Source organism: Glandiceps talaboti, chromosome 22 (genome assembly GCF_964340395.1).
Source record: "Glandiceps talaboti chromosome 22, keGlaTala1.1, whole genome shotgun sequence".
In the NCBI taxonomy this organism is placed as follows: domain Eukaryota; kingdom Metazoa; phylum Hemichordata; class Enteropneusta; family Spengelidae; genus Glandiceps; species Glandiceps talaboti.
This window is the reverse complement of record NC_135570.1, coordinates 2,385,199-2,412,168: the sequence shown is the minus strand read 5'-3', so window position 1 is coordinate 2,412,168 and position 26,970 is coordinate 2,385,199. Positions and strand designations below refer to the sequence as shown.

The window sequence follows — 26,970 nt, the reverse complement described above, 5'->3', positions numbered from 1 at the left end:
CTCTTGCCGTTGAGGGCTCCCCAAAAAGCCTATGTTTGTGGTCTTCTTGACTTTCATGCACTGCCCTAGTGATGTCAGTACATATTCCATCAAACTATCCCAGAAGGGGGTATCTGACCGACATTTTGTTTGTTTATAGGGCCAAAGCAATATAAAAAGAAAAAGATAAAATGAAATAAAATAAACTTCCAACCCACCAACCCTATTTTCTGAGGCTATGCTATCATAAACACACAATTATTGTTTTTCACTTCTCCAATTTTAATATTCAACGTTCACCAGTTTGTGAATGCGTATGTGATTTTTGGGTGTCTTTGTGAGGTAGCTACGTCTATGCAACAATAAAAAAAATGCAACTACATTCATATTTTCTTGTTGAATAAAATGAAGGCAACTATTATCCATGTGCAAATAAATTTTATTGATTTATTATAACTTTTGTAAAAATATTCAGCTTCCTTTCCTCTCAGTAATGTCTTCCTTGTCTAAATTGTCCGTACTATCTGGTAAATCTGTGGTTTTAGATTCCATAGCTTTCACATGTCTTAGTTTAATAGCTGTCAGATACCTACAATCACCATTCCACACTTTGAAGAAATTGAAATGTTTACCATTCATCAAATCTGGCACCTCTGTTTAAAAGAAAACAAAACAAAAAACATAAGGACAAAAAAAAATTGTTTCTGGTCAGTGTACATCACTTCAATACCCTCATGTCAGTCTTTTTTTGGTGTTTGTCCAGCCCATGCCCATCATCCTTATTTCAGTGAAGATAACTGCAGAGCCAATCATGAACAGTCAAATGACATCTGCTCCACATACACACTTGCTCTAAATAAAAAGTACTAAATAAAAAGAATAGTAGCTGCCATAAATAGTAGATTGAGTGACAGGTTTGTTGAGAATTAAAAAAAACAATCCTTTTTTTTTGCCTTACTCTACAAAATAGATTTAAAAGTCATGATGATATCTTTTGTACAAATTCCTTATAGTACAATTCTTATCAGAGAAAGACAACGCCCTACTTGTAACAAGAGTCAAACAATTTTTGAGTCCTTCTGTGGAAATTTGCAAGGCCAATAAATGTTTTCTTTCAAGAGCATTTTTACCTCCCAACACACTTACTAACTCATTGACTGACTGACTGACTGACTGACTCAACATAAACACTTACAAATCCACCCATTTAGCCAAGCCACAAAAGTGCTCAACCAAATATTCACATAAACACTTACCTAATTCTTTTACCAAATCCACAAACACTTACCTCTATGATTCTCTTACCAAACCACAAACATTTACCTAATTCTTACCAAATCCACAAACATTTACCTAATTCATATACCAAATCCACACAAACACTTACCTAATTCTCTTACCAAATCCACACCAACATTTCCCTAAACATAAAGCCTTACTTACCTAGTCCACATGTTGTGTATTCATTTTGTTCTTTGTCAAGCGTTGTCTTGATGGCATCTTCTCTAGCTGCATGTTGTCTTCCTTGTCTATTTTTAATACCATGCACAATATCAATCTGTTCTAACTCTTCCTCAAACCTCTGTAAATACCTAACAATAATTTACACAAAACATATAATATTATTCTAACAAATTACTCGTGATAGTATACTTTTTGTTTCCTCATCCAATCACAAAAACACAAATTCAAATCAGGGACTGCTACTGTGATTGATTGGTGGTCATGGTCATGGTCGTGGCTGTGATTGTCGTCGTCATCGTGGTCGTGGTCGTGGTCATCATCTTCGTTATTATTACTACTATTAGACTTTATTTAACCTCGATAGACTGTTGAACCAAAAACTCTTCTCTCACAGTGTAAAGATAAAAATATACAAATTAATACAGCGCCTGTAACATATACAATCTATATAGTAAACATTATGTGCATGAAACTAAAAACTAACTCAATATATGGTTATTTTGGTGCAACTAGTATATGTACTTCCACTGAAAACTATATCATGAGAAATAGAGCCATTGAAGTTCTAGAATTCAGAAAGGATAATGTATATCTATTATCTTCTATACACAGATCTTTAAATTTCCATTTGACATTTGTACATTATTAAAATCCTGGCAGCTACAAAAAGAGGTCTGCATCATCAATTTCTCAACTTATCCAAAACTTGGGTGACATGGATTGAATTGTAATTTTTGTTATTCAACTAGGTGGTACAGTAAAACTACAATAAAGATAGGGAGACCCCTACATACTCATCAATCAAGTGACACACTTCCTCTCTACTGTAGGCTGATTTATCAGGGTCTATACGTTCATGAAACCATCTAAGTTTCTCCAATAGAACATTCTGACGTAGTGACCTTTCCGCTTCTTGTCTAATAAAAATGATACAAATATGTGTAACATACAACTGTACGACCTGAGATGTGGACAAACAGAACCTGTTACTAACAGGGAAAGTAAACAAATGAATTGGATTAATAACACTTGGCTCAGCATGTTGGAACAGCAGAGACTTGTATTACATTTCACGGTTTGATTAGAACAGTTTTATGGCCTCTGTAGGTGTACATGAAATGCCAGGTGAACTGGAAATTTGTTTGTGAATATGAACTATTATACAATGTGGCCATACAACTGTTTTTATCAAATGATGGAACATAATACAAGTCTCTGTACTTCCAACATGCTATATGCTATACAGTGAAACCATTTTACATGTATATGTATATCCCAAAGAGTGTCTTACTACTAAACCAGAGTGACTATACAGTTTCAATTAGGTGGCATGACGTTTTTTATCTCACACACTTTTTGTTACAAAAACTCAAAATACAGGAACTGTTACTGTGCGCACACATACACACACACACACACACACACACACACACACACACACACACACACACACACACACTTTATCTCACTGTGAACAAATAAACAATTTCATGTTTGAATTTTCCTTGTTTCATGCGATAGTGATGTTGATTTGTGTTCAGTGTGAGATAAAATGTATCACTTTATATGCGTGTGCTCTATCAACATCTGTATTTTGTTTTATGTCATTTGTAACTAAACACCTAGTGTTAGATATAAAAACACCATGCTGTCTATTTGAAACTCTATAGTCACTCTGGTTTGGTAGTACATACTATCAGGAACCCCCTAACTAAAACTGTATAGTCACTCTAGTTTGGTAGTACATACTATCAGCAACCTATACAAATTGACCTGACGATTAATATGGTAAGAGCGGGTTTTGAAACTTAGTGATTTAATTTATTTTTAATAATCAGGTTTCTATTCACTTCGATGCCCTGCTAAAGTTGTCCTTCAAACTTATCAGTTGCCAACAACAACCACTCAACTAAGACAACAACCTAGATAACAGTCCGAGATGATACATACACTGCTGACTAAAGATAACTACATACATAATTTCAAAGATGTTAGAATCAATAAGTGTAATGAGAAAGATGTTAACTTATATATCATTCACTTTTAGTTTACAACAAAGCAGTTACACATTCAAAAGGCTATGATCAGATGGCATTGTGCACACCACGGTAACTTTTATTACAATGTTATAAGCGTTCATTTCTAAAGTGCACATGTACGTTGAGTGGTTGCTGTTGCAATATTGGCAGCTGATCAGTTTCAAGAACAGCTTTAGTAGGGTTGAAATGGTCAGGGTTTTTTGGAAAGGGGGTTGAAATGTCTGAGAATCAAAATGGGAGGGGGTGAGTCTAAGTGACCTATTCCCAGACAGTGATGCTTCTATTTTGTATTCAGTACCTGTACAAGGCTTTCTAGATTTAAAATATAATCAAAAACACTGATTTATATCCCATAAAACATCTTACATGTTTCGTTTCTCTTTCTTGTGAGCTCCTCTTGTAAGTTGAGCAGCTTTCCTACTGCTGGGATGTACAGCTTTCCTTCGCTGACCCAATTTTGTGTTCATGGCTTTAGGCTGAAAAGAAGTAAGGAATTATACAATATATCATAGACCCTCCATCAACGTAGTTTGTACATGTTAGTAGTTTGTATGTGTTACGTAGTTTGTACTTGTTACTTAGTTTATACATGTTACGTGGTTTGTATGTGTTACGTAGTTTGTACTCGTTACTTAGTTTGTACGTGTTACTTAGTTTGTACGCATTACGTAGTTTGTACGTGTTACTTAGTTTGTACATGTTACATAGTTTGTAAGTGTTAGTAGTTTGTACATGTTACATAGTTTGTAAGTGTTAGTAGTTTGTACATGTTACATAGTTTGTAAGTGTTAGTAGTTTGTACATGTTATGTAGTTTGTACGTGTCACATAGTTTGTACATGTTACGTAGTTTATACATAACTCTTCTTGAGGGACTTTGACCAGACGTAATTTAGTTAGAAACCGTGTTAGCATCCAGACTAATCTTCCAGTGATAATAACACTTGATAAAGTTAAGGATACAGGGTCAAATATGTATGTTTTCACACAATTTTCTTGTCTTTTTTCTTCAAATTCATATCATACAGTGACATGTATGTTATGTAGTGAGACTTGATAAACTATTTAGATTTGACTTTTGTGGAGATACACCTACTCCTAGACAGAATCAAATAGAGCTGACATTTGAGGCCCAGCAAGGCCTACTACAGTCAGAAGAGAACCTGCAAGTGGTGAATATTGATTCGTACAGCTTCACAACATGCAAGGGCTAAAAATAGAGTTATTATGATCACGGCTCGGGTAATGATTTACTCGTTGCATGGGGGTTGAAAGGATGGCCCTGTTTGCAAACGGAGTACAGGACTCGATTCTGACGTTGTCCCTAAATACCAGGAGCGAGACATCGTCAGAATCGAGTCCCGACTTAACCCCCCCCCCCCCCGCCAACAATCTGGGCAATAAAGTACATGTAACATGTGCACAAGTTTACATATTGGTAGTATCCCTGTTTCTGGATATGCGAACGTGGTCTCTAAAACACCACTAGACTAATGCAGTGTAATTTGTAAATCGTAACGAGTCTGAGTAGTAATAGTATCGTATTAACTTACCATGTTGACTAAGTCGCCTGTACGTCTGTCCGATCTGTAACTGTTTCTACCACTCGTAACCTTCACACGCTACCGACACCAATAAAAACAAAATTTACAGACAGGCTTTTAAAGATTTCGCAATACCCAATGAAAGGAGAACTACTGGCACGTTCGTATGGAGGCAGCCATGTTGAGTTGGATTAGTTTACTTTCAAAAAGGTAAGTTCATTTTAACATGTTTAACTTCTCTGTATATTTAGGAAATGAATTTATTGTCCAAGCGACCTATTTTCATCTTTAATAACAAAAGGATTGTCAAAATTACGAACAATAATTTTTGAACTAAATTTATATTATCTCAAACATGTTATAGTAACTTTAAAAGCTTCTACAAACCTTCAATCCCCATTTTACCATTATGTGCAATGCATGCGCAGTAGTCGTGACTTGGCTTGTACCCATACTCTTGCCGTTGAGGGCTCCACCCGTACCGTACCTGTACCCTGCAGAAAACTGACGAGCAAAGAAAACTGACGTGCATGAGAAGGTCTAGAAGACAAAGAATTTTTTTTATCTTTTTGTTTTACATTTTAAAACAATGTTTAGGGTCGTTCGGGTTATCGGAAAAACACAATTGTTTTTATTTGGTCTTGCATGTAATGTCTTACTCTTGATGTTATACTGGGATATACTGGATTGCTAAGTTATACATAACCAATTAACCATGGTAACGTTTATGTAGATGTACACATTATAATTTATAGGATAGAATCTACAGGTTGAAATGTATATTCGGTGCAGACGCGTAAGGACAAAAACATGTATATTAGTATATTAGGAGTGAAATCAGTGGGGTTGGTCGTAAGAGGGCGCACTTGAAGAGTAGTATTTACGTATACCATTATTGATATGTTTATTTTGGTGCCAAGTGCCTATAAATCTGCTAGGCCCCTTCTAAAAAAAGTCACAGTGAATCACTTCTGCCTTTCAATAACTACACACAGCTGTCAAAGCTTCGTCATACTGGACTTTGGCATTGGATGGTGTTAGGAGAAAATGGCGATTGCTATCTCGACTAGAAAACAGCTATCAACAACTTGAAGTTTTTACAGGTGTCCACATCGAACATCTCATACAACTGTTTGTTGATACTTGACTCCATACAATCTAGGACACAAAGGCAAGTTTATAGGAATATAAAAGTGACTTGTGAGAAGGTTTGAACCATATATCATATTAATGACGTGTGCTACGTGTATTATCATTGTTGTGTTTATTATACAACATAAATTGATGTTAGACGATTCTAAAGTTCTGTTTCTTTGGGTTTTACTGGAGTGTGGGTTTTAATAATCACGTATGCTTCTTTCTAATTATCCTAGTCATTCAGATGTAGGACCGATAGGCGGTAAATGACAACATTGGGTTGGTTTATTAGGATTATAAACAATTGTTTGGTTCCGGTTGAATTGAATCGGAATTTATTCCACCAGAGAGAAAAATATATACACGAACTTTGAAATCAACAGAAAGCCAACCCCACTTTTTCACGCTGTCCCTAACATTTTTTTTACGTATTCGAGAAAAAATATAAAATCGCGAAAATTGTGAAGTCTCGTAAGAAAGAGTGGATGCGGAAACTTACATCAACTTAAAAAGCCAATATAAAACTGTTCTTCCAATCTGTAATGGCTGTACATCTGATGAGAAGAAATCATTAACACAGAGACCATATAGAAAACAACGGAACACATCACTACCTGAACTAGACACTCACGCATGAAAAAAATATAATGAAATAGAGTATAAAATCTACCTACCCCCACCTATTCTAAAATTGAACGTAATCGGAACCACACAATTATTTTGTTAGACCTTAGATCCAGAAGCAGCATGAGACTTTACTTCAGTGAAAGGCGACTTCAATTCACCCAGCTATACCTCAGACTACCAGCACAGTCTGAAGCTGTACGTACATCCAGCATTTTAAGAACGGTATCATTTACGGATTGACTACATTTATATTTGTACTACGATCTACCATATGCATGATAAATATACCAACGCTACTTCCTGGATGTCAGACTAGTTTATAGCTTTTTGCGGCGCACCTACCACTGTGACAGTGTCTTTAATAAATACCACTTATAAGACAGTCAAAACTGTGTGGTTATTTGCTCCATACTATATCAAAGTAATACATTCATGTTATAATGTATCTTTATATAACAAAAAACATTGACAGTACTGTATTCACGAGCAGCCGACTAGAGGCTTGGCCAGGGCCTGGAACGTTGTTAACCAGAAAAGCCAATTCAAGACACGTGATCTTTAAAAAAACCCCCAAAAGCTCAGATAACCAAATTTATTGGCTTTCTGCATCAATGAGTAGATGTAGAATTTCTGTAACTTTATCCTGAGTAAATCATCTTACGGAACTTTCGCCATTTCTATATGTGTAGTATATTTTTTTAAAGAGTAATTTCCGGGTTTTATTATTTTCCAATATCTATTTTCTTTTCCAAGCTTCCTTTTCAGTTATGACCCCTTCCCTTATATGCACTATGGTACAATGGTTCCACAGTCACCTGTGAACTAATATTCAAGAAATATCGTCACCAGTGTCTGCATACTCTTTTCTAATGCAGACACATGTGACGGTTTTTTATATTCGTAAATAACTAATGACGTCACTATTTTGTATTATCATCCTTGAATGGAATATTAGTTCACAAATGACTGTGGACCCGTTGTACCATAGTGCATATAAGGGTCTTCACAATATCCTCACTCCTGTACGATCTGCCTGTCTCGGCCAGCTGTCTGTCTGTCTTCATGATCTTGGAATGTTTGAACGTTTTGACAGACTGCAATTGCAATTGTATGATTAAACTCGGTTATGTTTTTTGATGAAATGCATATATTTTAATAAGTGTGACTTACATTAAGTATATCATACATTCAACAGACTATATATATGTTACTTGTTCTACTTTGATTCCGCGTCATAAAAAATACATCTGTTCCGTAAAAAAAACGTACACAAGAAGTAATTGTACATTCTATGGTAACTCTTCTACTCGTAGGATATAAACAAGTTTGAGACTAGATTTTAAGAAAAAAAATATCATTTGATAACAAAATTTAGAATGGATACAAAAACAACAGTTATATTAATATTCCGGTGAATAAACTGAGTGAAGACGTGTATAACAGTTACAAACTGTAGTTTATTTGACTTATTTTAGCACGGAAGTACTCGATCCTGAAAACTGGCTGATATAGGGTGACCAAATGGTGGTGAAATGAAAGCGAGTTAACAATTAACCATAAAGTAAATCTTGAATTCCACGGGAGCTAGTTAGATATAAAAATATGGCGAATTTGTATTTACAATCAGGTAAATCATGTCATTGCAACACTTGGACTGAGCCACACTGGACAAACATTGAGTAATTCATGTATATATTTATAGTGACATGAACACTGTACAAATACTAGTAGGGTATATGTCGTGTAACAACGATTGAAATGACGAAGGAAATATTACATGTCCGCTTCCATGATTATCCTTAGCTTGGCAGAAAATGTGAGGAAAGCTTACATAAACGACGGCACTGCTCTCAAGTTAGCGACAACCACGAGAAAGGTATATTCATAATGAAGGGGTTAACATTGTCACGTTGGAAGTAGGGAATTCTGTGTCAGACAGTCAAAAGTGGACAAACGTGCTAAGTGTAGCTGTCATATAAATATCTCTCTTTCTCTCTCTCTCTCTCTCTCTGTCTGTCTGTCTCTCTAACTCTATCTATCTGTCTGTCTGTCTGTCTGTCTGTCTGTCTGTCTGTCTGTCTGTCTGTCTGTCTGTCTGTCTGTCTGTCTGTCTGTCTGTCTGTCTGTCTGTCTGTCTGTCTCTCTCTCTCTCTCTCTCTCTCTCTCTCTCTCTCTCATATTATTCGTTTATGTAGTATTGAGTGTAACTTGAAAACAATGGAGTCCTCTCCAGAACATCTTGCTGATAACCAAAACTATCCGAACAGAAATCCTAGACATGACATTCGTACCAATTACAATGGCTTTGCTGCTCAACCTCAAATCCTTAGTCACAGTGGAGGACAGATACAGCATGTGTACACAAACCAACATGGCGTTTTCGTCATCAGTGGTCACATGATACAGGATGACAAATTGGATCATCAGGTAAAGATAAACATAAAGGATAGAGAATATTCGAATACATATTTTGTGTATATCTAAAATTCGTTTGTTGTTTTCGGAAAGGGAAACTACTTTCGAAAAACACAGCAGGGAGCTGTTACATTTGGTAACTTATATGATCGCGACAAGAAACTAGTAATTATACTAAGCAATCAATTGAATTAAAGTTCGTGTGTGATTTGCATTTATATATATATATATATATATATATATATATATATATATATATATATATATATATATATATATATATATATATATATATATATTACTACAATATTGTTGTCACTTGTGGTATGTGGTAAATATATTTCAGCAGGTTCTCAGGCATCCTCACAATTATCAAGATGGTGTCAACAATAACGGTTTCGATGGGTCTTGTCCAAGTGGACTAGACAAAGTACAAGAGAACAGACCCATAGACGAACAACATACAAAGCATGACTCCGGTGTAAGTTTGGCAAAAATCATATTAGGAGTGAGTGTCATCGTAGCTATCGTGTGTATACTGGGTATCGTAGCTGTTACAGTATCAGCAGGTAGGTGGGATTTCTACTTCAAATGTATTTGTTATCATTTTAGCAGTACAGATAAAAGAATAATGCAAAAAGAAATATCAACGCCTTATTACACTCGGAACCATGGAAACAATCCAAGTTATATTCAAAGTTGAGATATATAAAACACAGACAAACTTTAACATAACACAGACAGTGTACATTACTGATTCGATACCACAGTACACGTATAACGTACATTAACGTTATCTGTCATATTGCTAATTGTATACCTCCCTCAAGGACAACTTATCTGGATCTGTCTGGTCGCCGGCCTGTGTCTGTCTGTCCGCCCGTCCGTCTGTCTGTCTGTCTGTCTGTCTGTCTGTCTGTCTGTCTGTCTGTCTGTCTGTCTGCCTGCCTGCCTGCCTGCCTGCCTGCCTACCTGTCTGTCTGTCTGTCTGTCTGTCTGTCTGTCTGTCTGTCTGTCTGTCTGTCTGTGTCATCATTACCTTATAGCTTTACAGTAAAGAGCTGACATATTCTACAGTTTTCTTAGGATGGGGATCGGATGCTAGTAAACAGACCACAACTGTACTACCTGCAAGATCGAATCCATCAATAGCACCCCCAGTCGATGGATGTGGTATAAGTAAGATGAATGCTGATATGTTACAGCAGAAGATAGTTGGTGGAAAAGACGCTGATTTTGCTGAATGGCCTTGGCAGGTATTAATGATTTAATTCTTATTTATCCATTATTTCTACAATTATCAGATATTAGTTTTGTTTCGTTTCAGACAGAAACTAAATTGTTGGACACACGTTGGAGAGTTTGCATGTATTGTATTGTATTGTATTGTATTGTATTGTATTGTATTGTATTGTATTGTATTGTATTGTATTGTATTGTATTGTATTGTATTGTATTGTATTGTATTGTATTGTATTGCATGTATTTATTGCTACATATAGGTACTCACAGTATCGTACTTACTGGCGCACACTTAACCACCACTCGTAATTGCCTGAACTCAAACCTGGTATCAAGGTATAACCCATAAAACATCCGATGACGTAATTTATCATACGTATATAAAAATTTCAATATGTACTATGCAACTAAGTGTTCTAACCATGCCAGAAAACAATCGTAATGTTCTAGAAGACATGCAAAGCGCATCAACATTAACAATATATACAATATACTGGAAAGTCTTTTTTTTAATTGTTTAAGTGTTTTCACTTGCGTAATATGCTTGCAAACTTGGTATCCGTCGTAGCTCTAGTGGCAATTTGTATCAAAGACGCGATGCAGAAGGTGACAAAGCGCGCACGGCAACCAATTGGTTCAAAGAATAAATATTTGTCCGTTGATCGAAGTGTGAAAAGTAAGATAGTGAAAAACCCCGCAATATTTTATAGGTGGCTAGGAGAACTTTGTAATCAATTCTGTGTTGTACTTGGCTACCGGTGCAGTTTTCTTTAGTATCGGTATAATGTGTTCATGTTTCTGTACTTCTCTTCGGAAGTAATATCCATAACTATATAGTCTTAATGTCTCTTTTATTCAAATAGATTGGTCTATACAATGTGATTAATAATAAGGATGAATTCATCTGTGGTGGCGCTCTTATTTCAGATGAGTGGGTCGTCACCGCTGCGCATTGTTTTCTAGATGGATCGAGGTAGGCGTCTTTTATTTTTCACCTCAAGTTCTATTGTTTGATGGGATATTATAAGATCCCATCAACTTTATCACAATTGTAAAGATGAAATAGTATGTGAGAACCTTCGGAAAGAGTTCTTTTTGTACCTCTTACCCATTACATGTATTGCTCTTACCACAACAACTAACAACCCTAAACTTAAATTAGCAACTTTTTGTTACTTTCCCTTTTTTCTGAATTAAATAATGCCAAAATGTAGCGACGCTTAAAACTTGGAGGTACAATGGGAACTCTTACTGAACCTTCTATGAATGAACACAATTGAATGTACTTGAAGAGTTATTAGATTTATTAATATAAATGAAACTCTCGACTTTACAGTTTCCATGTTTCCTTTCACCCCATGAATTTGTTTTCATTGAAATTTCAGTACATCACCGTCTGACTTCGTAGTTTACAGCGGCATGCATATGTTCAGTGCCAGTAAAGATAGGTATTCGTCACGGACACGTCATGTCATTAGTGACGTCATAATCCATGAAAACTTCAGTTACCCTTTCCCAAACGTTCCAAATAACGACATAGCAATGCTAAAATTGGTAAACAAGGCGGATTTTAGCCATTCAGACGTAAATAGTGTGTGTATACCAAGTGATGACACACAATTTCAGAACGGAGAGATCTGTTACATAACAGGCTGGGGGTCAATGACAGGTGAGTAGTAAACATTCTCAAAATCAGTTTTCTTCATTTACTGAATTACCAGTATTTCACATATAGTGTGGTCAATTTGGGTATCCACTTTCAACGATCATTTTACAGTAATAAAGGGCTGATCGCCATTTCATATGGTCACAGCAAGTAGTTATATTACAGCTTGTAAGAAATGAGGGTTTATAGTATAAAGGGTTATCGTATCGTATACGTAGTGAATGGACAATACATCATGTACTGTCAAATTGAGTGCAGTCAATGGACTGTGTGTATGAACGTGAATAGTACGTGTAGACCCGAAATGTTGTCGCTGCGGGCGCTCTTTTACTCATACTCACATAGAATTGACAAGCTGAGTTGATGAGAATGTCCTCGGCACTAAGCTCATTGCAATGTTTTTTTTTGTTTCTTTAACAAGAAAGCACAATGTGGAATAATGACACACAGAGAAAAACTATGCAGTGTTCAGATTGCATCCAGTCACCAAGTACAAACTCAATACAAGACTGATAGAGAAATGACACCTGTCAAACCACCTGTTGAATGCGTTGTTTCATGATTTTTGGTATAATGTTGTGTTGTGATTTTAGCTATATTGTCTATTTTTGTCATCACATTTGGTTGTAGAACCATGTTAATATCAAATAGAAACAACTTTTTTTTGTTTATAATAGAAGTGAGGTCAGGTCAGGTCAGATCAGGTCAAGTCAGTAGCATACAGAAATGACGTCATATATTCCCATAGCCTACCGTACCAGTCATTCCGTTGTGATTAAATAATATAATATAATAATAAATATACGATTTACTAAAATGACAAAATAGCGATTGTTATTAGAGCTATGTTATTCATATAGTTACTGTAAACCTGGAAATGTTCGCGTAAGATTTATTTTCGCTAATTTCGCTACAAAACAAAATCGCGAAAATAAGTAGTAGCGAAAATATATATTTCTGCATAATGCAATGTACCAGTATGGTTATTAGTGAAAATTAATCTTTGTGAACTACATGAAGACTGTAAAATCGCAAAATTTTCTAGTCGTGAAAATATGCATTTTGGGTACAGTACTTCAGATACACTCTAAGGTACTGTCGATGAGGGCGCTCTGGTCAATTACGGTGGGGTGGGATGGACGTCGGTGGGATGTCGTCTTTAAGGCCCAGGGTAGATTACTGAGGACATCGCAGTCTACTTTACGTAGTAGTAACATATTCTTATGAAATGGCTACACAATAGCTACACAATGGCTACACAATGTTTTTGTCACACCCCGTGATTGTTGATGTGATTCTCTCTTCCCGTCTAATTTAAAGATGGCAGTCAGTTTGCAGCCTCTGTCCTACAAGAAGCAGCCGTACCATTTATTGACACTGCCCAATGTAAAACTCAGACTTTGTATGACAGACTGTGGATCACGCCCTCTATGGTTTGTGCTGGATATGATGAAGGTGGTGTTGATTCCTGTCAGGTAACAAAGATTACTTTGATATGTGCACGTTGGCTAAGATATAGTTTTGTGGATATGTTGACTTCAGTCACGACAATGTCGGAAGTGTGCCCGTATCTAGTACTTGGAAGTTAACTTTCCGGCCTCAAGTCAGACAATCGGATCCTACCAAACACATGTATTGATTAATGCAGTGCTTTCGCACAAATTCATTGTGGAGATAGTAGTTTGAAAATAAGCAATGCCTTTAAAACTTTGAACGTGGTGGCAGCGGTGGGATTAACCATTGACGAGTGTTCTATTCCATGTCTGACAGCAGTTAAATCATGGTTTAACTATAATTATGTTAACAGGGAAGGGTTATGTTTTAGAGAATGGAAATTGAGGCAGGGTCACATTTTAGCACGACAGAATCAGGGAAGGGTCATACATGGATTTTATGCATCAGACCAGGCATACCCCCCTCCTTAGTCAAACAAATTCACTGATTACACTTAACTAACAAGGTATAATCGATAATTTTGTTTGAATGATTAAATAAATGTGTCATTTATTTCGTATTTGTTTTGGACAGGGAGACAGTGGAGGACCCCTTGTTTGTAAACGACACGGTCGATGGATTTTGGCTGGTATTACGAGTTGGGGTAATGGATGTGCCATACAGTATTATCCTGGTGTATACACTAAAGTGACGAAATTCAGAGACTGGATCAAGACAACAACACAACTACAGTTAACGTTGTGATGTTTAGAATTACATGTATATTTAGCGTGCGGCAACGTATATTACCAAATGTTTAAGAAAACAGCAATATGTGTGTGTGTGTGTGTGTGTGTGTGTGTGTGTCTGTGTGTATGTGTCTGTCTGTCTGTCTGTCTGTCTGTCTGTCTGTCTGTGTGTATGTATGTGTGTGTGTATGTGTGTCTGTGTGTATGTGTCTGTCTGTCTGTCTGTCTGTCTGTCTGTCTGTCTGTGTGTATGTGTGTGTGTGTATGTATGTGTGTGTGTGTGTGTGTGTGTGTGTGTGTGTGTGTGTGTGTGTGTATGTGTGTGTGTGTGTGAAAGCGTTTTATAAACTATACAATAAACAAGAGCCTATACATATCGTACATCGCCCAAGTCTATCAGCTTTACTTGTGTGCTATACATGTAAGGACATGGACACCAAGCTACTGCAATATATCAAATTTCGTTTTCCATACAAAACATTTCTAAAACATTTGTAATGATTTAGTATATGAGCTTACATATCGAGAGGTTTTGCAATAAAGTTTGAGAATAGTTGAAAGACAGTTTTCCCTTTTATTTTTACTCTAATGGCTAAGCAAACTTGGGGTAAACACTCGTTTGCATACAATCTAGGAATGTACAATCGACTGCATAAATCTGCATATTGTACGAACTAGCCTCACCTGGCAGTTCGACTACTTCTTACCCTTGTCCCACACCACTATACAAAATTCTATAGTGGTCTGAGCTCCTGTGGGAAAATTTCGCAAGTTCGATCACGCCATGGATACTATACTATAGCCAAGGAAAGATTCAATTATTTGGCAATAACCTTTTATCTAGCACACAAGGTTCGAATTGTCACATATAGGTCTTGGCGCCCAAGTATTATTTATGCGTAGATTGAGATAAAATAATGAAAGTCAACAGCTGGAATCTATGTTGATAACATTTGTGGTGATACTTGATAACCCAATTAGTCTACACACCTGTTTGTACTCTCACCAATTTTGATAGGGATTTTGATGAATGTTATATACTCCATATATTTATCAAGTTGAGAACAAGATACGTGCATATGGAAGATAATACTAAAAAGGTGCAATTCTCTGGAAAATAATTTACAAAAGAAACTTGTACACCAAATTGTTGACAGTAAATTAGGATTGTGAGATAAGGTACCTTTAGCTTTTGTGCAGATTGACCATAGCAAACGGTTTGCTAACCCCACCGAGTAATTATGTTAAAATTAGAGCGTGATGACTTTACACGTTGGAACTGACGTATCCAGAAAATATGACACCTAGTCTTCGGATGACGACGAAGCGACACATAAAACAATGATATGTGAAATTTCAGGTCGGGAATTCATGTTTGGTGATTTCTTTTCTATGAAGTCACTTAGATAAATAGACAGACAGACAGACAGACAGACAGACAGACAGACAGACAGACAGACAGACAGACAGACAGACAGACAGACAGACAGACAGACTGACTGACTGACTGACTGACTGATTGAATGAATGACTGACTGACTGACAGATAAGCAGACAGGCAGGCAGATGGATAGATAAACAGACACAAACATATATACATATATACATAGATACATCGATACATACATACAGACACGTGTTTTGAGACAACCCTCAATTACAATCAGCTTTGAAATCACCTTTTAATATTTGGTCATTTGAGCACATAGTAGTTCTTCAATCCTGAAAACATACCTAAAATACGTCTTCGCTGATATAACACTTATTAAGATGACTTTGATCAATTTAATTTCAATACAGGAAAAATAACATCTTATTAGTTATTTCGATATGCGACTTTCAAAAAGTAATCCTGCCAGTACAGCATTTGTCGTTCTCTGTAATGGTTGACAACAACGGAAGTGTCGGAAAACGACAAATAAGAGTTGCTGACGTCATCAAACGGTGGCCACGTGATACCATTAACAGGTGTTGGTGTTGGATCTCTGTGAATTGATAATGCTAGTTTGTTAATAAATTCCAGTTTTCGAGGATTGGTTAACTTGTGGTAATACTTTATGTTCATTTTAAGTAGTTTTTGCTGGATTTTGTCAGATATAGGAATATACTGTAAGCTGTAAACGAGATTTTGTGCATACATCCGGGTGCTGAAAGAAAACGAACATATCGTATCGATAAAAAGTTTTAGAAAAAATAGACTGTCCTTACCCATATTTCATAAAATTTGTGAATAAAATCATCATGAAGTCACTCATATCTCGATCGGCGTCACTAAACTCGAGTTGTTCATCTTCATAACATATCCATGGACATGAACGTGGAGGTTCTTCTGTAAACGGAAAACCGAACTCAAATGGCAGCTCAGAGCTGTGAGTCACACCTGGAAAGGAATATAAAGTAATGTATAACTGTTGTCAACTGACCATTACAATGCAACTGATGGTTTACAAATAAAATTACCGATACACCTCTTCTACATGACAACCAACGCTTTGGTTTAGTTAGACTACAACAGCTTCGTAGGGTTCATTGTACACAGGCTTAGTTTTGGAGGGGTCATTGTACACACAAGCTTAGCTTTGGAGGGGTCATTGTACACGAGCTTAGCTTTGAAGGAGTCAAGCTTATCTCCAGGAACATCGTCAGCTGATACAGAATTCGCCACGTCTGATACGTCAACCCCCCCCCCCCCCCTTCGCGAGAGAGATGTTTCCCAGAATGCAACAAATTCACCATTTTCGTTCTGCATCGTGGAAAGGTCTATTTCCTCAATGACAGTTACAATTTGGGGCCCATATTTATGGATATTAGTCACCATTATGAATGTCAAAGGTCAATAAAAAACTTTCAAAAGGATTGAATTAAAAGGGAACAAATCGAGTTTATACGTTTTGGGTTGTAATGGAATCTGTTCACAATCCATGTTATGTTACTCTTACATACATACACACATACACACATACATACATACATACATACATACATACATACATACATACATACATACATACATACATACATACATAGATACATAGATACATAGATACATACATACATACATACATACATACATACATAGATACATACATACATACATACATACATAGATACATAGATACATACATACATACATACATACATACATACATACATACATACATACATACATACATACCCATCCAAATCGGTGTACTTCTGTGAATAGAACGAAATTCGAAGTTATATTTGTATGTATTTGGTTCGATGAGTTGGTGTCCTTTCAAATGTTCATCAGCTGGAGAAATATAGTGGTGATCCGTATACAGCTATGAAAGAAAAACAAATTAAGGGCCGGCCTTTTCGGGGGGGGGGGGCGTCGGGCAGTGTGCGTTGGATATATGTGTCTTAATGTGCATTATATATGTATTTTATTGCCCCAAGTGTTTGCCTACACCCCTCACCATACCTTCACCTAGATTATTTAGACATTACTTAAGAAAGATCAACATATGAAACTACCTTAAAGACAGAGTAGATACACAAATATATTTAACTGCAAATTATTCGGAGTTTCAAATCACTAGTAAATCAATCCTGTGCATTCATTTTGAAAACTGCTTCCAGATCTAAGCACAAACGGTAAAAATATTATGGCAAAACACCGTGAAATACCTAGATTAGTGACTTCTAATTGTGTTGTGCACTGCAGCTGTTTATCACCGTCATATAATAAATAATTGATGTTGAATGACACCTACATGGACCCATTGGTCTCGTATTTCGTTCTCGTTCAAGGGATCTGTTGGTTCGGTATATTCATACACGAAGGCGTCGAAACATTCGTCTGCATTGCCTGTGTAATCCCATTGGTTGTCTACCTTATTGCGGACGTTGGCATCGAAGTCAGCTTTCGACATGGTTGCTGGGGCTGCAAACAAAATATATCAACGCATTGACTGTCTCGATCGAGCGAAAGAGGAAAAAACGCAAAGAGCAGGAAATGAGCTACTTCTGACTTCAGGAGGGAGGGAGAGTCTGGGAATTATATGAATCTTAATTATTGAAAGGCAAGTATTTATAGATATGTCAATAAATGCAGAGAGAGAGAGAGAGAGAGAGAGAGAGAGAGAGAGAGAGAGAGAGAGAGAGAGAGAGAGAGAGAGAGAGAGAGAGAGAGAGAGAGAGAGAGAGAGAGAGAGAGAGAGAGAGAGAGAGAGAGAGAGAGAGAGAGAGAGAGAGAAAGAGAGAGAGAGAGATTCTTCAGTTATGAATCAAATACTAGTAACATACGGTATCCCAACTCGTCCCTTACGAATCCTTCGAGCACAGGCACTTTCAAAAACTCTCCCTTTTCCAGCAGTACAGTTGGATCATCAGTTATGAAAATACCATCAACATTAGGGGTCCATGAACACCATTCATGATTGGCCTAGTGATAATAATAGTGACAAAGTAAACAACTATAAGACTAATTATAAGTAAGGAAATAATTCTGGTTATGAAGAACAATACGTCGTTACACATTGTAATAACACATTTTAAAATATTTTGTGCCTTTCGCTGCGCTGGCACTTGCCAGTACTACTCATGAACAAAGTCATGAATCGGCAATCTGTGCTGAATCACTCAATGTACGCCTACGTACGCTTTTACAAGGAATAATGTGTTCATTTTTTATACGTATATTAAAGTGATCATACCCACTGCAGTGTAAGTGTTAATCTTGAACAATGTAACAAATGTATCACCCCCTGTAGTGTTTGGGTGCTCTCATGCTGAAAAGAAAAGCTACCCCAAACCATTTCATTTTTAGCAAATCCAAGCGACCAAGCTTCCAAGTGCTATTGATTGAAGATATTATCGGGATAAAATTTAAGTTTGCATATACATACACATACACATACACATACACATACACATACACATACACATACACATTCACATACACATTCACATAAACTTGCACATTCATATACACATATACATTCACATACGCATTCATATACACATATACATTCACATACACATTCATATACACATACACATACACATACACATTCATATACACATACACATACACATTTATATACACAAACACATTCACATTCACATTCATATACACATACACATTCATATACACATACACATTCACATACACAAACACAAACACATACATATACACATACACATTCATATACACATACACATACACATATGCATATATATATATATATATATATATATATATATATATATATATATATTCATATACACATTCACAAACACATACACATTCATTCATACATATATATACAGATACACATACACATACACATACACATACACATACACATACACACACACATACACATACACATACACATACACATACACATACACATACACATACACATACACATACAGATATAGATAAACTTCAACCTAGATTGAGGTATATAGCTTGTATCTCCATGGATATTATTATATTAAACACACCCATGATAAATATGTCCTCGAACAATTTGTACGCACAACCAATGTGTAATCCAAAACGAGTTTGCTTAGATTCAAAGGACCGTAGGATTCTGTATGTGACATGGATGGTGTGATATTAGTATATCTCTAGATCTGGGTAACCTTGGCTTGATTCTTTATTGCTACAATGTTACTGCAGGTTGTTTACAAAAGGTAATTAACTCGTCAAAGCTCATTAACAGAATGATGCAACTAACTACCATAATGCACCATTCAAGATGGCGGGTTTATATGCTCCCTGTCACATTCAATCATAGACATTTAGTCGCTTTTACAATTAGAACTCCTGAAAGAGTGAGAAAGAAACAAAATAAAAAGTATAATAAGTGTTGTTGATGTACACATCTAACATTGTTTCACATACCGCTACTGGAGTGCAAACTATATCAACCCAGTCTTTAGTTCGCAAACAATCAACCAACTCTTGTGAGTCCTCGGTCGGACAGTTCATGGCGACAGCAAGTTCATTAGTCGCGGTACGTGGATCGTAAGGAGGTCGGTATATTCCCCAATCGGAAGTCGCCGTACCACTTTGTATAATTGCGCTGTCAATGAGACCTATAATATATATGGGACAGAAAGTTACGTAAAACAATTGTGATATATATTTCAGATTCTATTACAGTGTAAAGTAAAGTAGAAAATCAAGACAAAATCTCATTTTAACATTAACTGTCAACAAGAGATAACACAAGTATATTGACGGGGATGTGTCTAGAAGTGATATTCTGTGACAAATTGACACAGTTGGCCCTGACAACCATGACTATAACCTTAGCTGCCGGTATCTTTTCCTACTACAACAACATTATTGGGTAGGCAAGTGAATAAACATTCAAACAAAGTAGGCAAATACGCCTACTAACAAGACCACGCCCATAGCAACAGTAAAACGATGGCGTTTATAGCAAATATAGAAATGGGGGATGGATAGGATAATGAATAATCATTCAATAAATGAACACACCTACTGGGTAACAAGATCATGCCCATGGCAACAGTGAAATGATGTTGTATATTGCAAAGATAATTATACGATGGTTAGGCAAGAGGACAGTCCTACATTAAAATTGACATAAAGTCACTCAGCAACTACTATGCCACCCATAGCAACAGATGATGTATATTGTTGGTATGGGTGTTTGTCAGTAATGAGTGATGAATACAACGGTGTAATTAATGTACAAAATATGTTCTTGAAAAAATTATGATTTCAGAACTTAAAACACAAACCTGTTGACAAAGGTGAAAACAAAAGTAGAGAAGCCTGAACCCCTCCTGAACTTTGTCCTGCTATTGTTATTTTGTTAGGATCTCCTCCAAAATTAGCGATGTTGCCCTTAACCCATTCAAGGGCCATTATATTGTCCAGAAGACCCCAATTCCCTGCAGCCACTGAATCTCCGGTACTCAGGAATCCTTTGTGAAAATAGAACAGATAAATACGTTTTAGATATAATGTAGAGATAGAGAGAATTAGACAGAGAGAATGAGAGAGAGAAAGAGAGAATGAGAGAGAGAATGATAGAGAGAATGGGAGAATGAGAGAGAGAATGAGAGAAAAAGAGAGAACGAGAGGGAGAGAATTTGAGAGAAAGAGATGAGAGAGAATGAGAATGAGTGAGAGAGGAAGGGAGAGAGAGAGAGAGAGCGAGAGAGAAAATGAGAGAGCGAGAGAGAGAGAACGAGGGAGAGGTAGAGAGAGAGAGAGGTAAAGAGAGAAAGAGAGACATGTATAAGGAAATCCATATATTTTAGAATCGTACAATTTCATAATATTTCAAAGTACCACTTTAAATTAATTGTCACTGTTACTCACCCATCGCACCAAGGCGATAATTGAGTGCGACCAGGATAATACCATTTTGAGTAATGATGCTGCCCTCAACGCCTTCCCCTGAAAAACTATCAAAGCAACCTCCATGAATCCAAACCATTACGGGCAAAAGCTCGACACGGGCTTCATCCTATCGTACAACATAATAACAACATAATATTATTATTACGTTGATTTGTAGGATAGTATGGACTTTCTCAATTCGACATGTATTTCAAACTACAAACAGATAACTTTTTACATCTGAAATCAATTTCATCAAACTTTAGATTTGTAATAACACCTGACCTTAGTATTTCATTATTACTAAAAAATATTTTACACTTTTTTGATACTTTGCTGATAAAAATGCAACAATTCAAAAGCCTTGGATAACAATTATTGTTTTGCAGTATTTTTACTTTTGTAAGCTATAACCAAAACTTGAAGAATATAATATAACATTTATTACGTTTGCTATGAAAATAAAAACCTAAAATAGACTTTCACAACATCACATCAGATTTTAATCAGATTGGATCAGAAGGTGCTATAGTCCTATAAATGGCACCTCACACTTTGAAGGAAACAAACTTGTTCCTCCTGTCAGCACACCCTGGTCTTGAAATGTTCAATCTACTGCTAATCCGGCTTTAGTCTCGCTGCCAGACTCGTGACTATTGTCCCTAATATTTGTATGTATGCCAAGCGGCTTACCCGCGAGAAGCGAGGGACTTGTCAAAAGTCCCTCACTTCTCGCGGCTTCGCCGCACAGGGCGCACTACTGAGGTGCACCTTACAAAGCTAAGGGACGGTAATCACGAGTCTGGCAGCGCGCGAGACTAATCTGGCTTGTACTATTCAAATATACGTCCGCATTCTGTTTGGCCTTCTTACCATAGATGGTACAACATTATCAGGGCGACGGTTGATACTTATACTCCTGGACAAGTACCATAATGTTTGGATGGTTTGGATGATGTCATATATCATCACGTTACAAAACAAACTAACAAACTAACTCCTCCTAAATTACATTTATGCTGCATTGCTTATTGTATGTACATTTTACAATTGTGAAGTAGAAATGAATATTTTATGCCACACAATCAGCTCTTTTTATTCACAAATCACAACATTTCAGTTTTAGTAAAATACCATACCAAGGATGTAGCTAAATGTAAGTTTTAAAACCTAACTGCCATTCCAAATCATATCACGGTTTTGAAGGTTTCTGTACGAAAACCCAGGTTGTTAGCTTTACAGTATTTCACCCCTTTGATTGATTTTCCATTGTCTTTTGACCCCTTTTAGTCTGAGTCTATGGGGTTACGGCTAGCGGCTGTGATGATATTTGCCTTTCAGAAGGAGTGTGTACCATTCGAATTCGTGTATGTAACAATGAAATAGGCTAAGCATGAACGGCTTACGTTTGAAATGACTTAATAGAGCGGAGGTACTCAAAATGCTAGATGATCGATCATGTAATAAAGTACATACATACAGGCATTGTGACAGGACAAGGTAAACAACTTGATTTGAGTCTCGGCTTTCATAGATTCTTACATGCAGTTTACGAATTCCGTTAACGGTTAAAGAACTTTCACGTAAGATACTCAGTGAGAGTGGGTAAGAGGTATTTTCGTCCTTCATAATCGCACCATTTTATTTTTCGTAAATTATAAAAAAGTTGAAATAAAGCCAGTAGAATTGCAATTCAGTGGACGTCATGAAATTGTATAGTACTTGAACGACATTTGAAGGACTGAAACCGAGCAACACTAAACTGTGGTCGTCCGACATACTATAACACCTGCTATACTTTTAGAATCGTCTATATGAGTCCGAAAACCTATGCTACAGATGGTAATCTGAATATTGTAATCAATAATGCATGGAGACGACGATTTCTCACAGGATTCTGTAGGTCACCAACTCTGATTTACAGACGGTTAAATTATTTTCTTATTCCACCATCTTTGTGTTTCGTTATGAGTAAAAGAAACTTAGTAGAGTTTATATTAGTAAATACCAGACATTAGAATTTCCAACTTCCATGTTATAATTGCAAATTGTCAAGTCAGTTATTTTATTTGTAATTTGTAAAATATAACGTAAATGTAAAAAATCAAATATTGTCCTCATAATTTTTAATTCAAAACATTTGTTTTTTGTAAATTGTCCTGGGCATCCCTACCCTACCCACCCTCCAATGTCTATCTGTTTAATTTAATTCCACGAATTACATCATTCTAATTTGTATAGTTTCTGGACCAATTAGGAAGACTTCCGTAATTACAGGATGTGGGTGGGGTGGGGTGGGGTGGGGGGGGGGGGTGAATCAAGCTTGGACTGTTGCGTAACATGTGACCCTTCCCCGATTCCATTTTATTAAAAGTCACCTTCCCTCAATTTCTTTTCTAAAATAAACATGTGTTAAAATGCTGTCGAGTGTTACAATAAATTTGAATAACTATATCCCACAGCTGCCACCATATTGGTAGTTTTATTGTTTCCCATTACTACCACCACAGTGAATTTGTTTGAAGGTACTGCCAAAGACATACACACTACAAACATATCGTCTCGTCATCATCCTCATTATCGCCATTATCTGTTCTCCCTTAATTAGAGTTCGTCTTTACACCAGTTTCGCCTCTGATAAAATAACTGATTTTTTCTTAAAAGTGTTCTGTGAAATCCATTGAATAGAGACAGAGGCAGAACCATACTATAACAATTATCTCTCCTATGAGACACTCTCCTCACACCATAACTATCAACTGATTTAGTGGATGGTTATAACAGCGATTTAGTGACATTTTCTGATATTATGGTACAAAAAGGAGTCAAAGTAAAATAAGACCATCCTTTATTCCATTTTTAAGGTATAGCCCTCCCCCGAGAACTGATTGTAAACTATGACCCCTCACTATAATTACTCAATGTTCCCTAGCGATCAAACTATTGCATGTTTTAACGTGGGAATCGTTGTGTATATGTCGGCATGGTCACAATATTGATTAGATAGTGCAACATCTTATCTTTTGTAAATTTAGCAAATATTGATTATAGGTCGTCTTTATCTAATTATTAGATTTCATAATGTAGACTTGGCCTTTTTCATTCTTTCTTTTCATTTAACAAAATATTCTTAAAAACCCAGTCCAGTTGCTGAACAGTATTGCATCACCGTTTGGTAAACGTATTTTGTGTAACTGTACACATGATATGGCAATCAACTTGAGTTTTGGGTCCGCACCCGAAAATAAGTGCCCTCAACGGCGATCAAGATTTGAACATTTCACTGTACTACTTATGGATAAGACAAACCACTGATTAACATACACGATGTCTAATCATTGGTATTTTAATAATATTTTAAGTGAATATTCTGGATGTCTGATCAAAAAAGGACACTTCAACTATAACTTGTGCAGTATTACCATGACGACAGATCCAGTAAGATTTAAACTTGACACTACACTACCTACAGATAAAATTGACCACTAATCAACAGATACGATGTCTTTTTATAAGCGATGGACCAATTTATACTGAAGACATCTTTGGTTGTTAGTACAAAAATATGTCTCAGTTGCAGCCATTGTTAGGTTTAAAACCATAATACATATTGTTATATAGCAAATACATGAATTGTACTTACGTATGGAGCGTAGATATTCAGATATAAACAGTCTTCATCAATGCCATCAGGGGGATCAAAGCAAGGTGGACCAAAGCAACACTCATTAGTCTGTGTACAAGCTGGTTTACGTACGTATGTGTCGAGAACTCCACCCCATGGATCGGGATGTTTCGGCGCGGCGAATCGAGTATCACCGATAGGTGGTGCAGCGAATGGGACTCCTAAGTACACGTCTAAATATTCACCATTGGTCCGCAGGTTTCTCATTCCGCGAATCTGACCATACAAGGTGTCAGTTTCTACATATGTAAAATTGACATAACTATCGACATACGCCGCTATGGTATTGAATAATGGGAATATTGCCAATGACAGGAGTATTGCTTTGTGAAGTTCCATCTTCACGTATATGTCTGGAATGATGTTGCTATGACGTTTACAAGAAAGGTCATTGTATAGAAATATATAATTCATGTTTCTTATCACTAGTGACATGCATTATCATTTTTAGATACAGGAACATACCAATCATGTTAAAGGATAGGTCAGTGTTTCTATGACAACCCTGTAACAAGGTTCTAGGACAAATGTCCCTCGGACAAACGCCCCCGGACAAATGCCCCCGGACAAACGCCCCCTGTAACATACCGTGTTCTTACGATATTCTATCCGAAATCGTTTGCTATTTCGAATCAATGGTATAAATTACTTGTTAGTAGAATTCGAAGATTTGCTGAGTACGGAGGAATAATAACACCAACACTAACACCCATTACATCATAATGGAAGATATGATAAGTTCGACAGCATGTCGAGAAATTGTGGTCGTTAAGATAACAACCCAATCTTGCACGAGAATTATGTATCGAACGTCATCTCATTTTTCGACAATGACGTCATTTATGTCAAAGGTCAGCATTAATCAAAGGCTCAGAACAGGTGTACAAGCTAAGTTTATTCGTGTTTAGGCGTATATTTTACTGCATAAACAAGACATTTAATGCCACTCGCATTATTGGACCTACTGAAGCCTACTCCACCACCACTTACAATTAACTGAACTCAAACCTGGTATTTAAATAAAACTCATTAACGATCCGATGACGTAATATATGATACGTATTAAAAATGTTCAGGTAATCCCTACTATGCAATGAACTGTTCCAACAATAATCGCAATGTTATAGAAGACATGCATTGCCAATAATACTATATTGGAACGTGGTTTTATTGAAGTATTTTCACTTGAGTAAAAAACTTGTGCCACTTTAACCCTGGCCTAGGTACATACATACTTAACATCAGCACAATTTTCGGTTTGAGTGAAGTCCAAAATATTATCTTTAAGTCTTTTAAGATCATATATTACGAAATTTTCTTAAACAATTTGAAATTGACAGATATCTGAACAAATCTGAATAGCGGTTATCCTAACTAAAACACAAATATTAAAAGATACTGAGAAACTGATTCCGATGAGGTGTCAAATATATCGCTTTGACAAAAACATGTTTCAAATCAACACAAAGATATACAAAACAATAAGTATAACATTGATATGAGAAATATGACAGCTTCAATCCCAAGTATACAAACTGGATATTAAATCAAAGTAATGAACTGTTTTCAAGTTTATTTAGGGAAGACTCATCAATATTAATAGATTATTTACCGAAACCTTATGATTAGCGTAAGC

General features: G+C 36.4%; 2 protein-coding genes across 2 annotated transcripts; both read right to left on the bottom strand.

Moving 5' to 3' along the window:
• Positions 1–413: 413 nt before the first annotated feature.
• On the bottom strand, positions 414–5,426 carry LOC144452028 (translation machinery-associated protein 16-like). The gene is made up of 6 exons (XM_078143024.1): positions 5,413–5,426; positions 5,035–5,103; positions 3,849–3,958; positions 2,238–2,360; positions 1,423–1,571; positions 414–632 (listed from the first exon to the last, which is right to left on the bottom strand). The coding sequence occupies exons 2-6, from the start codon at positions 5,035–5,037 to the stop codon at positions 451–453; spliced, it is 567 nt and encodes a 188-aa protein (XP_077999150.1). The 5' UTR covers positions 5,038–5,103; positions 5,413–5,426; the 3' UTR covers positions 414–450.
• Positions 5,427–16,044: 10,618 nt separating this feature from the next.
• Positions 16,045–25,769, bottom strand: LOC144452026 (neuroligin-4, X-linked-like). The gene is made up of 9 exons (XM_078143022.1): positions 25,293–25,769; positions 21,629–21,776; positions 21,043–21,228; positions 20,174–20,367; positions 18,565–18,703; positions 18,033–18,202; positions 17,471–17,600; positions 16,504–16,675; positions 16,045–16,280 (listed from the first exon to the last, which is right to left on the bottom strand). The coding sequence occupies exons 1-9, from the start codon at positions 25,767–25,769 to the stop codon at positions 16,112–16,114; spliced, it is 1,785 nt and encodes a 594-aa protein (XP_077999148.1). The 3' UTR covers positions 16,045–16,111.
• Between the last annotated feature and the right edge of the window lie 1,201 nt (positions 25,770–26,970).

Excerpts from the sequence above, each read along its gene's own strand:
- LOC144452026 (XM_078143022.1), bottom strand. The coding sequence starts at position 25,769 with ATGTCACTAGTGATAAGAAACATGAATTATATATTTCTATACAATGAC. Across the intron at positions 21,229-21,628 it reads TTATCGCCTTGGTGCGATGG|GATTCCTGAGTACCGGAGAT; the intron begins GTGAGTAACAGT and ends ATTTTCACAAAG. Across the intron at positions 20,368-21,042 it reads GTTTTCACCTTTGTCAACAG|GTCTCATTGACAGCGCAATT; the intron begins GTTTGTGTTTTA and ends TATATATTATAG.
- LOC144452028 (XM_078143024.1), bottom strand. Across the intron at positions 2,361-3,848 it reads AAGAAAGAGAAACGAAACAT|ACAAGAAGCGGAAAGGTCAC; the intron begins GTAAGATGTTTT and ends CATTTTTATTAG. Across the intron at positions 633-1,422 it reads ATACACAACATGTGGACTAG|AGGTGCCAGATTTGATGAAT; the intron begins GTAAGTAAGGCT and ends TCTTTTAAACAG.